General features: G+C 40.1%; 2 protein-coding genes across 4 annotated transcripts in view; both read right to left on the bottom strand.

The window, feature by feature from the left end:
- Positions 1-6786, bottom strand: part of rimbp2b (RIMS binding protein 2b) — a 66253-nt gene extending 59467 nt beyond the window's left edge. Inside the window, 2 exon segments of the mRNA XM_068650162.1 lie at positions 6527-6658; positions 6736-6786. Coding sequence (XP_068506263.1) covers positions 6527-6658; positions 6736-6738 — 135 coding nt within the window. The 5' untranslated portion in view covers positions 6739-6786.
- An 885-nt stretch (positions 6787-7671) lies between these two features.
- stx2b (syntaxin 2b) lies at positions 7672-13616 on the bottom strand. 3 transcript variants are annotated; one of them, XM_049763824.2, is made up of 11 exons: positions 13354-13616; positions 13212-13286; positions 13048-13147; positions 12439-12513; positions 12270-12343; positions 11976-12084; positions 10138-10211; positions 9862-9999; positions 9526-9636; positions 9146-9263; positions 8724-8887 (listed from the first exon to the last, which is right to left on the bottom strand). In XM_049763824.2, exons 1-10 carry the CDS (start codon positions 13381-13383, stop codon positions 9168-9170), a joined length of 882 nt encoding a protein of 293 aa, XP_049619781.1. In that variant the 5' UTR covers positions 13384-13616; the 3' UTR covers positions 8724-8887; positions 9146-9167. The 3 variants fall into 3 exon arrangements, with proteins under 3 accessions (XP_049619784.1, XP_049619781.1, XP_049619782.1); XM_049763827.2 differs by lacking the exons at positions 8724-8887; positions 9146-9263 and adding an exon at positions 7672-8335; XM_049763825.2 differs by lacking the exon at positions 9146-9263.
- Positions 13617-13625: the final 9 nt, after the last annotated feature.

The following is a 13625-nucleotide window of genomic DNA, read 5'->3' as shown; positions in this document are numbered from 1 at the left end:
CGAGCAAGAATATAATGGTAAAAATGCTAGTTTTCCTCTATTCATAATATGGCAGGCAACTGTCCAGATTGGTAATTATTCCACCTTTTAGATATTTGCATTCCATTGTTATGTTATGTTTTTATTATACACTGTGATACATACACCCTATTTAGCAAACAAATATAATAAATCACTTTATGAGTCCTGACTGCCTTTTTATGCTATTAATCTTCAGAGCTGTTTTACAGTTTCATTTAAGGCTCTGCATGGGACAGGAGGAGACTTGAAGAACCCCACAGAGACTTCTACAAAGTAGCATCAAACAATGCAGCATGCATGCCCTATCACACTAATGAAGATGAATCATTGCAAATGGAATAACAGTGGCCACCATGTGCAGTACAGTAGAGCCCAGCTTTTCCCCGTTAATCCACTGTGAAATTCCACTTGATCATGACATTAGCATCAATTACACCCCCACATAAACACAGCATTGACTCCAGAGCACATTAGCTTTCGATTAATCATTCCAAAAGTTAAAAGTGGAGCAGCAAGTTTGCCTTATATTAACTGCCCTGTTCTCCGTGTGGAGCCCTGCCTGCCAATAATGTGCTATCAAAGAGTGCAATTAACCTCCAACAGGCGGTGTGAAGGGTGAATCACAGACAAAGCCAGTGACATCAGAGGATGCTTCTCATATTTTTTAAGGCTGCGAGTGCGGCACGGGTCAGGGTTGCCTGTCAGCATGGTTTAAAAATGCAAAACGCAAAGGGAATCAAAGTAAGAGACACAATACTGCATGACAACTAATGCACAAAAATGAGGACATGCCATGCAAAATTCCAAGTAGATGTGAAAAAAAAAAAAGAATGCAACTTGAGGCTGTGACTGAACTCTTGGCTTGAAATTCATCGCATTTCAAGACAAAACACTTTGGGCACAATCACACACTGCAGAAATTAGCAAACCACCTCTCTGCACTAATTGGCAGCATCTTGGCGAAAAATATCTAAAGTCACATGATCATTTTACTTTGAAAGAGATCCAGTGCAGTGGATGATATTTAAATATTGTGTCTGAATGGCAGGTGCAAGACCACGTAAGCTCACGTAAGCTTGAGCAAATGCTAAAGAACAAAAATAGTTACGCCATATCGTTTCTTGAGCAATGCAATTTTGGCGCTTCCGAATAATTTAAGGACTGACAAAAAGTCACAAGAAAGACTCGTGCCATGTAACTTTGATTTCTTTGCATCTACTGTAGGTCATTTCAGCCCCTTAGGCATAGTCTAACACCTCAACTACTTCAAGTGTCTTTGGGATAAACTGTCTCCAAAATTTGCTGAAATGCTTTTCAGAAAGCTGTTATGAAAGTGAGCGACAAAATTTACAATTATGTTGTAGTGGATTTTGCATACACCTTTAAATATGAGCCCTTTATTCTTACACAAACACGTTAAACTGATTATTCCATGAAATTAAAGAAGTACAATGTCAGCATCACTCTGGCAAACACATGAACTCCCCAATCAGTGTTGTCCATCCGAGGGAATGAACAGGCCTAATCAACTCCACAAACATCAATTATGAATGTCTTCATATCCCTGAGGCGACCTCTGGCACAGTCAGCATGCAGTCCGTCCTGAACGTCAGACAGACTGCAGACATGACACCAGGCACATGATATCAATTTGCACTCCATTTGAGTTTGAGCAGCATTTGTGCAGTACAAACATGTTCTCGGGGTAAACAAGACATGCATTTATCTGCCGTGTTGAAAGGATGCATGCTAAAGGTGAATGGATGAATAGAATTATGTTGAAGAAGAAGAAAGGGTTTGTGTGCAGACATTGCAAATCAGGGCTTATTGTGCTATTGTGTTAAAGCCTTGCTTGCGTTGTCATGCACGGGACAGTCCAATAAACGGTCCAAGTGACATGGCTGCTAACGATGATAATGCACTTTCACTCGGCTGTCACGGAGCCTTACAGAAGGCATCTCTGAAGCCATTTCCCGCTGAAGATAGTGTTATGTAACATTGCGCGCTGGCCTTGCTGCTCATATCACTAAAGCCTCACACTGCGGGTCACGTGCCTTACCGAGACCACATTCTGGCGCCAGCAGGAGCAGTGTTCCAGCTGTTACTACGACCAAGCCTCAGTCACTTACGACCACACTCTGCCACCCGGACATAGCTACAACATCCACTGATCCCCCATGTTCAGCCCATTTTTTTCTACTAGGGGCTCCCCAATAAAAGAAAGATAATTTTAGTACATTGGCTACTTAATGTACATCGCAGTAGTACATTTGGAATGAGACTAATTGAACTGAAAATTATGCACAAACTCACAATGCATGTACAACATTGACCACATTCCATTAAATCCCTCATGAATAATAATCCTAAAAAAACATGTTTCCCATAATGTCTTGAGAATAAAACACTTTTGTTTGCCAAAATAAATTACTCAAAATAAAGTGGTTGTGAAAATGGTTTACTTTCATTCCAATATGGTATTTAAATTAATGTTACGTTCAATCAATTTAAATTTCATAACATTTTATTCTGCTAAAATAAATCTCCTATAAATACACTAAATAATATTGTGTTTTGTATAAAAGTAGGTTCTCCATACAGCAAGGATTATTTTCCAGAATCACATGTCATAAACTCAAATAGAAAACAAAACAAAAGCAGAGTCTTACACATTCTCCAGCTTTATGGATAAAAACTCTTCAGCGATCTTTATCCATTTAACACATTGCACAAAAATGTGTTTCCTTCCATTTACTCATTCCATTCAAGGCTCTTTTTCCACACCAACAGCACTTTATTCACCTTGCTTCATAGTGAAAGTTAAAAATATATTTTTCTCTTTGCATGGGGAAGATAAAAGCCACTTGCTGGCAGGTCAGGGATAAACTGCAAGATGATGAATGAGCATTTGTGCTTGTCAAGGTGGGCAAGAGGAGCTACAGTATGAATGGGAGCTTGTCATCAGAGAACTTGATCATATTGCATGTGTGTGTGTGCGTGTGTGTGTGTGCGTGTGTGTGTGCGTGTGTGTGTGCGTGTGTGCGTGTGTGTGCGTGTACACATACTATATAGGCCGGCATGCACACAAACGACCCGTGTACAAACTACCCGCATTCCCTTGTGGCTGTCATCCATGGTTTTATATGTTGTGGGGAAATGCTGACCATGCACAAATGATTACAACATTCAGAAGCTCACGTCTCTCCAGTGCTGTCTGCAACCTACACAGTGAAATTATATGCAACACAAACATTCAACAGCATTTTTGTGACCCACAAACAACCAGAGCAGTCTGTATTCAATCGTGTTTTACTGGTCTGCACCATTGATTTTGCAAGTTAGAATTTACATCTTCAATTTATTAATGCAACTTCACTTTAGACTTAAGAGAGAATGCCTCTTGGCAGGCGAGGCGGTCTCAACTGGACCTGACGCGAACCCTCCAAATCACGTTATACCATCCATGACAATAAAAATAGCCAAGTATTATTTTAAACCCACTGCATCATCCTTTTGATAAGAAAAAAAAAAGCACAAATAAATGAACTGAATCCCCACTGCATGCAAATGAAATGCAATCATCTGGGTCTACTTCAGCAAACACGGGCATATTGGAGTGTTGGAGAGCCAAGTGAAAGGCAGGCGAGTAATTTCAGACATATTAACCTTTAAGAGTATGAAAGATCTTTATCCCTCAGCGGCAGCTCTGCGATTCTGCAGCACAGCAAACAAAACAACCCTGGATTGTTGAGAAAAAAAAAAGAAAAAGAAAAAAAAACGGTTTGACAGCAGATGGTAACATACCTTAGCAGTAGCACTTAAAAGGACCAGTGGCGTGGCAGGTGCTTCCCACAGGACTCCAAGGACAGGGACACAAGCAAGAAAATGATGTCAATGGCAGCTCTGTAGCATAAAATGGTTCATCAGTGCACGGCAGCAAGAAGCACAGCCAGGCAGTGCACGGGAAGAGAGAACGAAAGAGAGAGGTGGGGAAGGAGGGAGTGAGAGAGCCAGCCATCGAGCATCATTCAGCTCACACTACCACAGTTGTGCAGCAGAGCAGAGCACACACATCAACACGCCCCCTTTCCTTTCTCCCTCTCCCCCTCGCTCACTTTCTCCATCTCTTACACACATTTAGTCACACAAGACTCAAGCACGCAGGAGTGCAGAGGCAGTGCGGTACACAACACCAATGAGCAAGTACTCCATTATCGGGATTCCTTTCATCTTCCCGAATCACAATTGATCAATCTCAGTCTTGCATTCGGAAGTCACCCACAATCTTGTCAATTTAGCCTTCCATCTACCTTCTATCCTGCTCCCACCCATGAGCATCCATGATTGGGACTCACAAGGTCATTTGAGGCTCTTCTACTACCCCCATCAGTCTTTGATTTAGTTTTGTTGCAGCACTTCAAGCTTATACTTTATCAAAGATGGGTCATGGGGTGCACCCATGGACTCTGGAGGACAAAATCTCATTCATTGAATGGTGGACCAAACCAATCAGCTATCAAAAACATTGGCAAGCATCCAATCAAAGATCAGGAAATTAAGTACAGAAGAAAATTTGGAGGGATCATTTGGAATATTCTATTTTTTTCCACCATTGGGCAAAGTGTAGCAAAGCAGTGCGCCATGACTGCCCTCTGTGGCTGATAAGACAACTGCATTTGTTGTGGGGAAAAGCAAGGTGAGTGGCCCAAAAGAAATATGCTTTCCTTAGTGTGGATGCCTAGCAACCATGAGCCTTCCCACCCCCTCGAGCAGGACCCTCTTAGCAATCTAGTTTATATCGTACAGGGGCCGTTTATCAGTAGATGCTCCACAACATCATACGAGCTTGATGTCAAGTGTCTTCTGCCTTGTAAGTAAACAAAAAGGGATGGGCTGTGAGCATCCAAAGAAGGAGTCTTATCTTTGTGTTTTCAGTAAAAGCAACAACCACAACTATGGAGAATTTGTGGAGACGTGGGAGGACTACCTGGAGAAATGCCATGCAACTTAAACTCCAACTTCATAACGAGATGTGCTAATGCCAATTCTACTATGCCATAAATGACTGAATTGATTTTCTTTGTGTGTGTTATCATAATGAGTCGATGAATTCCTGCCCAACTTGGAGTTTTGATGCAGGCAAACCTTTTCACACAGCTGTCAAAATGATGTCGAAGGGCATAAGTGGAGCTGCAGTCGTTTCTGAACTAAGATGACTGAGGCAGATTTGGAGGTTTGAACGGCTTTTTTGACATTCCCTTTGTAAAGTTTCTCTGATTAAATATTAAAAAAAAAAAAAGGTTGACGGTCATCTTCTAAGGAACCTTCTAGTTAATGACGCAATCATTTTTAAAAACGGGTCATGTGTTTTCCAAAGTATCATGGCCGAGCAGATCGTTTGTTAATGCTGCAATGTAGGAATGTACTGTATATATTTGATTTAATGATAACAAACATTTGCTGTTTGAACCTCTGAATTTATTCTAATCTAGAGTTGCTGCTGCAGAAAGGAGGTGAGCAGGTGTGGGCTTGTTAAAAGTGCCTTGGCTTGCTGACGATGCACAGGAGTTTTCCCCAGTGAGCAAGAGTGTTATTTCCCTACCCTTTCAGTTCAGGTAATGTGTCCTATATGCTTATTGGTTAATACAATACAAAACCTTCGTGGAAACCGTCAAAGCCATGGAAATTTACGTATATATAATTTATAGTGAAAAAACAAGTATGTAGTAAAAAGACTGGGTACTGTTGGTGCTTTGCTCAAGAGCACTTCAACAATAGTCAGAAAGTAGACTAGCAACTCACCAACAGGGCAGGCAGTTTTTGTTTTGTGTGGAAAATTTGCATACAGCTCAAGGAGAGATGTAACTGGATTAAAGTAAGCCTTTGTTTTCAGGTAAATTGAAACATTCCTACACATCTAAACAGAAAGGGTGGAGAGAGCGAGAAATACCTCTTACCCAAGTGAATGTAAACCGGTACTGTAAATATTGTGGGATTTTATCAACAAAAACATCAAGCCATCCTTCACGAGGGCAACCACAAGTCACAAGTTATTCACGTCAAACAGTGCCATTGCTCAAATCGTGCAGCCTCCACATGCACAGATCCACAGTACAGAGTCATGACACTCATAAGTCTTTGAGGCTTTTTACTAAACCTGGGAGAGCAAAGCAGTGAAATCCACCTTCATCCTAATATGATCCTTTGACCCAATGCAGTTGCACCAGGGATAGCATTCATTCATCTGCATTTTGCAAACCTTCAAAATCCTGATTCTTGTATTACAGTATTTCTTTGTAACCAGAGCATTTTATTTTACCCTCATACAAAATCAAGTCACTTTCGCCAATTGAATACGGAAACCTGCATACAGCAAGCTTTCATTAGTTGGAGCTGCAGAGAGCAACGTGAGGTCAAATTGTGGCTGCAGGCATCAACAAGTGCGGCTTGTGTCCAGATCAGACATGGCTGAATTAAAAGCTCGTTCGCAGTCGACTCGACTCACCTTGTCTGTGCCTTTCATCCGACTGCTCCTCTTTGCTGGAGGTAACCTTTGGCTCAGGCTCACAACACACTCCCTCTGACACCGTTTCAGGAGTTTCTCCACCCTGCAAGTCTTCTCACAACCCATTGACCCCTGGGGTGAAAGGGTAGTAAAAAAAAATTAAGCCTGGTAGCAATCATGTTGCGGATTGACTACAAGTAACAACCTACCATGGCAAGCCAGTTTGCATGCCACCCCAAATGCTTGTCATGGTCAGCTGCGCTGGGTGGTCGGGATGATGTCATAACTTCAGATTATAAATATCTGCATCCAGCAGGGTTACATAATAAGTGGATGTTGGATTATTGCCGGGACACAGACAGCAAAGACAGCACAGCTGTCACAAGAAACACATTAAAATCAAAAGAAAAATTAAATGTTACATGCTTGCCATAGTATCAAACCTGTGTTGTGTTTACAATACATGGGAAAAAACTGTTGATACCTCTCTGCTAATGAAAGAAAATAGCTCCAAAACAAAGTAGAACATCTCTATATTTCACAGTGTTCTTTCCTCGTTATGCTTCATTTTTATATCTCTGAAAATAGAACTGATATGCCTTGCTAAGAACTTGCTGAAAACAGTTTTATCGGCTCTATTCATGAGACATTCTCCCGGAAGCTTTGTGGCTTGTCAACATGCAGTTCTGTATTTTACTAATGTATTTTTGGGTGGGGGAGGTTATTTATTTTCACCAGTGGCGTCTTCCTTGGTTGTCTCCCATAGTCCTCTCGGGCTCAACAACAACGGATTGTGCGATCCAACACTGATGTACGTTGACCTTGGGAGTTCAGCTTTCATTATTTTGGCAGTTGTTCTGGGCTGTTCTCTTACCATATGCTATTTTCCGTCGCTTTGTCATCAATTTTCCTTATCCGGGGAGGTTGGCTGCAGTCCCGTGAATCTTAAATTTCTGAATAATGTGTTGTCACACTGCTTGTAGATGCTCTTATTGCCTTTAGCCTTATATGCTTGTCTATAAGGTTCTTTTTAATCTCCAGATACAAATATATACTTTGCTTTTCTGCTGGGATGCTCTAGCTCAGCCTAAAACCCAAGAGTACAAAGGGATATATTAAATGATGAGAATGAAGTCATGTCTTTTGGAAATTATTTTTATTTTTAGTAATGTACTCCACAAAATGTTGATATAAAATCTAATTGATAACATTCAAACAATACAAATGATTATGTTTTAACACAATGAGTAAAATGTGCCCCTAAGATGACATCAGGCATATTAACGTCACATTCACAATGAAAATAGGTTTTAATTGGGGGTAGAAAAGGCACAATTTAGATGTTGTTGTTGTTGAAACTAAGTCAAACGTCATCAATATAAATGTTTGTTTTACCACAAGAGAATAAAATGTGTCCTTTAAAATGACATCAAAAAGCGAAGGCACGGGGGATGGAGAAGATACAATTTAGGTTTGGTTATTGTAGTCTAAATAAACTGTTGAAATATGCTACTTCAGTCAATATCACTAACAAGTGGAAAATATGACACAAAATCTACATTTCTTCATTTCAATAGGTATTGCAAACAAGGTCCTGAGACTTACATTCTGTTTAAATAATTCATATTCAAAAAGATCAAGTGATTTTATAAAACATTTAAGCTGGAGCATTGTTCTCCTGTTTGTCTCACAGTGGCGAGAAGTAAGCAGGACATTACTGCAGTTAAGCAGTACTCTGGCACATAAATCTCACTGTTACATCTGCATTGTTGTTGTTTGTCTTTATGCTACATGTTCCACAGCTCTAATCTATACAAGCACAAAAGAAGAAATGTCAGATGTTTTTTTAATTAAATTTAAATTCATCTACAATAGTACAGTGTATATATCCTTTGTTTCAAAATATCTGTCTGTCAATAGTAATTGTATCACAGAGAGCAACACTCAAAAGCCACAACAGTAGGTACACTTGCATGACCTAATCAATAATTATTAAGAAATGAATTGAAAGGAATGTTGATACAGTTTTTTTTATTTGAAACTTGTTAGGTACTGCAGTTAGTTGTACCTAATGTTGTGGACAGTGACACTACGTTACACATTCGCCATGTACAGATTTGTGAGGTCTGTCGGTACCGGTGCAAAGAAGAGCAGAGGACAAGTTATCATACTTGATTGTGTTTTCCCTGTAATGCTGTTATATGGTGAATGAGATGGCGCTGTTGTAAGCTTTATCACTACAGGAACAAGAGATTACTGTGGGGTTGTGACCCAGGTAATCCTTCACACAAAGGCACCAACTAGTGCAATGAGTAAAATGAGGACAGCTGCAAGTCCGCACACAGCAAGGCAGAGCAACTTCTGTTGGGGGGAAAAAAAAGTGGGGGCGTAAATATCTGGACTGAAGAAAGACAATTTAAATGAAAATGATGGATGGATGGATGGATGGATGGATGGATGGATGGATGGATGGATGGATGGATGGATGGATGGATGGATGGATGGATGGATGGATGGATGGATGGATGGATGGATGGATGGATGGATGGATGGATGGATGGATGGATGGATGGATGGATGGATGGATGGATGGATGACAAGGGGTGTGGATGCTATTACCTCCTGCTGGCTGTTATCAGTCTCAGGCAGGAGGTTTAGTTAGTCCAACAGACAAGCCAACAATCAAAGCAATGACAGCAAGCAGGATCAGGAGAACAAAGGCAAGGATTATATATTTCTGCCGAGCAAAGAATGTGGTGTTAATTCAACTTCAAACCTTCAATTTGTAGTGGCAATAGAAATTACCATTATTGCACTGCGATAGAACTAGGAATATGAACAAAATGTTTCACATTATTTTTTTTATAGTAGTTGTTAGTCAGCGTTGCTGAAAAATTAGCAATATTGTCTATGTCAAGACAGAGTTTGCTTAAGTTCTTGTATTTTTCTCATCAGATTGTGCCAGCTCTGGCTGATGAGAGTGATGATAAATGACTTACCCGCCTGGATTTTTTCTGGTATCTTACTGCTTTTTTGGTTTCTTCTTTGGCTCGACAAATGTATTCAGCAGCATTGGAAACATTGTTCTCAATGTTATTCACCATTTCACCCTAGAAGAGAAATTATGAATACTCTTATTTGGGCAAATGTGGTTTGTACAGGGAAGAACTGGAGAGCAAGCGAAATCCTGTTAAATCCACTGCAGAAATGTAACCACTAAGTCAAAATGCTGATCATGGTGCTATAAACAGATTTTTTTAAACCTAAGACACAAGTTCAATTGTGTACTGTATTTTAAAAACAAGTGTCAATGTGGGTCAATGGTGACTGGTTACCTGAGTTTCAACAAGCATTGCCATGTCCATGAACATTGCATGTAACTCTCTAATGCTGGACTCCAGTTGTATGATGTCCTGATGCCGTGACTCTATCTCATCCACGGCCTGACGTGTGATTTTAGAGTCCGAGATTATCTAAAAAAAAAAATAATAATAAAATTAAAAAAAAAAAAAAAAAAAAGGAAATCAGTTGTAAAATGATTGCAGTGCTTCAAAAAAGCTAAATTATTTTGGGAGGACGTGAGATGACAAATGAGTTCAAAATACGCTTACATTAGATGTGAAGATGGATGGAATTCCACTCTCGAGCATGTCTTCCAGTTCTTCATTGGTGGTCACTCTTCCAGCTGAAATTATTATTTATTTTAAATTAGAGTGTGTTTTGTGACACACAAATATTACGTTACTTTCAACACGCATGCTACACTGCTGATAGTACCAGTTCCCTCCCACATTCAAAAACGATGCTATTAGTTGACAAGTGGTAAATTACCTGAAAACTCACTTATTCAGATATTTAAACATGAATGGTTGTCTGTGAATAACGCTGCGCACTGCCCAGTGACCCAACTAGGATAGGCAGAACACCCATGAACCTGAACAGGATAAGCAGCAGAAAATGGATTGCCGGATAGATGGCTGATATTGTTTAAAAAGATGACTTTGCACTAATGTAATAACAAAAGCTGGGGTATAACACAAAACACACTGCAATCTGTTTAATCCCACAACAACAGATTAGTGTGCTTCTGTTGTGAAGATGCTCTGTGTACAGACCACTGAGTGATGAGACCAAGCCACACAAAACTGCCTGAGCTAACAATAATGTTTCTCTTGTCCTCCCAGGGGGGAGTGCTATGAATAAAACGCCGCATTTCCTACATGCAGGTGCAGTTTGTACTTACTTTAATTGAATATACAAATCAAGGCAAGGCTTTACTGCTATTAGACGACAACTGAAGGCAATCATAACGGCACCAGTTCCATTTTCTTCTTGTTGGAGTGCATTGTGCGTACAGAACATTGATAAAAAAAATAAAATAGCCACTGATACAGGTCGTGCATGTTATTAACTTGACACTATAGGCCTACAGTCATTCTACTTTTGGGTTACCCCGAAATAAAAGTAATTAGAAGGAACTCAGGATCCTACAGACACCTCTCATAGAGAAACAGCTGGTGACGCTATACAAACAGAACCACCCCCAAGCCATCCCTCTTGTTGCTTAACCACTCCCTCCCTGGAGAGGAAAGTAGTTATGGATGTCACACTCCCTTTTGTACAGACTTTTCCTCAGCGAGACTCAGCCTAACAGCGCAAAACACGCCCCATTCACATCTCATTCAAATGCAATCCATCACTATAATGTAAAGAAAAGGTCATTCCATGTGATGTCACTTGCTGTTAAAACTCCAAGACAGTACTGCGTGTCAAAGACAGGTGAAGTAGTGTTACACAAGCCGCCCTGCCCTCTTGCCGTTGTCCCGGCAACATGGACACAGTGCACAGAAGAGTCTCCAGTATCAGGCTTACCAGCTACAGTGCAAAGCTTCTCATTAATGTTGTCTCTAGGGCCTGGGGGAGAAGACCTATTTTTCATTATTGTCTGGGCTTAATGGCAAAACCTCAAATACACACTTGCCACAGTCATTTTAAAGTGGTGAATTTAGAGCTTATTGACAAAACATTTAGGGAAATAAATGTATTTATGTTCACCTAGAAACACAGTTGAGGTAGGAGCACGTTTCCAGTGAATCAACAAGAAAAATGATCATATTCATGAAACATAATTAATTCGATAGACAAACACATTTCAGTTGATGCAAAAAAAAAGGCTTTGGCAGACTGAGTAAGCCTGTAAAAATTAACACTCCCTCAATGTCTGTTTAGCAACTATTTAGAGAAAAGGCGGAAACTGGTGGCATCTGTTTCCTGGATCCTGTCTAACAGGGATTTTTTGTTGTTGTTGCCTCTCTTTTATCCCTGATTGTCTGACATTCAAAAATGTTCTTGCTCTGAACGCTTTGTATCTCTGAGTAGTAGTGATACTTCACATACATTTGAACTCTAACCTCATAAAGAGACAAACGGGTTAACATTTGTCACTTACTTATCTCCAATTGTCTTTGGATCCGTCCTTTGCTTCGCTCCCTAAAGGAAACTTGTGTTTCATTGTACTGGGTCATCACCTCCACAAACTTCCTGCACAGCATCATGTGCTAGAGATGAATCAAAGGACAAGGACAGAGGATGAGACTTTTCTTTTCAAACATCCCTTTTCTATATTTATGTTTAATTTCCTGATGTGGGGTGTACGTAAACACACAGTTTCTACAGTACAGTCTTTAAATTAGTCAGCCAAATGACATACAAATAAATCCAAAATATCTAATTAAATAGATACCTGTGTTTTCTGGATTCTGAAGTCAACAGAGGATCTATTAGTCGTGTCATCTTTAGGCATGCTTTGCTCCATGGCTTCAGAGGCACAGCATCATGGCGTAACATAACACACGGGAAACGTTAATGCTGTGTACAATGCGCCTTGATACTACTTTTGCAGTTTGACCCACATTTTAGTTTTGTTCGCACCACATTGGCATTCCCTTTGATGTCATTGGTCAGCGCATTAAGACGATCCTTTGTTTCTGTACACAAAACATGTAAACATGAAAAATACAGTGAGTTTCTGTGCAAAAGCCAGTGGTAATAGTTTGAAGCTCCCCAGTGACTTTCATAACTGATGCAAAACATGCCTCCACATTACAAATTAACACTTTATGTGTTTAATGTTGGCCAACCGCCATTACGCTCAGCAGCCTGAACTGAACTGAACACATTATACCATCTAATGAGAAAAGATCTTCCTTTTAGATGACAGTGTTCAGATTTGATTTACACTGTCAGACAATTATTGATTTAAGAAAATGTTCCTTATTGTTGTAGTTAACAGTAGTGTGGAACTGCTTTGATTTATACTAAGCATAACTGTTGTTATTTTGGTGAGTTATAGATACATATTTGTAAATTATTTATATGCACGTAAAGGTATTACAGACACCTCACCATATGATGCATTGAAATCTACCAAGAAAACAAACGTAGAAATAAACGTGCAATAAAAATGACCCAAGTGAAAGTTTATCAGGCAAACACAAACTCACACAGTGTGAGAAACTTACTGTCATCTGGGTGAGGTGCAGACAGTATCATGCTGTGCATCTTCTTCACATCTTCCACTTGGTCGAATATCCGATCAGTGAGCCCTCGAACCTCTTCAACCTACGAAAGACAACATTTTGAATAGCCCGATTCATGACACACTTGTTGAATGACAGCGTCTGACCCTCCTGAAGAAGCCCTCCATGAAACCATCTCGGTCCACTGCGACTGCAACATTTTCCTCTGTCGATGTTCTACTCTGAAACCGACAAGATAAAAAAATCCAAAGAATGACAAAAGATTTAGAAGGAATAAAAGAGACTTACAGCAGTCAGCTCAACCAGTCGATCCTTCATTACAATGGCCAGCGCGTCTCTAGAACAGTATACTTTTATTCTAGTAAAAATCGATCCTCCGGGTCCTGGTGCTCCATGTGTCGCGGGTGTTCGCGAGTGTGCAACAAAATACAAAACGCATCATGAAATCAAAGACATAAGTTTGTTTTCAGTGTGATCATAATGAATGATTCTCTCTCACAGGTCTTCACTAACACTTTCCCGTAGACGCCTTTGTAGGTCCCTCCCCCGAGCGCTCCCTA

The sequence above is a fragment of the Syngnathus scovelli genome, chromosome 3 (genome assembly GCF_024217435.2).
Source record: "Syngnathus scovelli strain Florida chromosome 3, RoL_Ssco_1.2, whole genome shotgun sequence".
Taxonomy (NCBI): domain Eukaryota; kingdom Metazoa; phylum Chordata; class Actinopteri; order Syngnathiformes; family Syngnathidae; genus Syngnathus; species Syngnathus scovelli.
The sequence above is the reverse complement of the archived record's forward strand: the minus strand, read 5'-3'. Positions and strand labels throughout refer to the sequence as shown.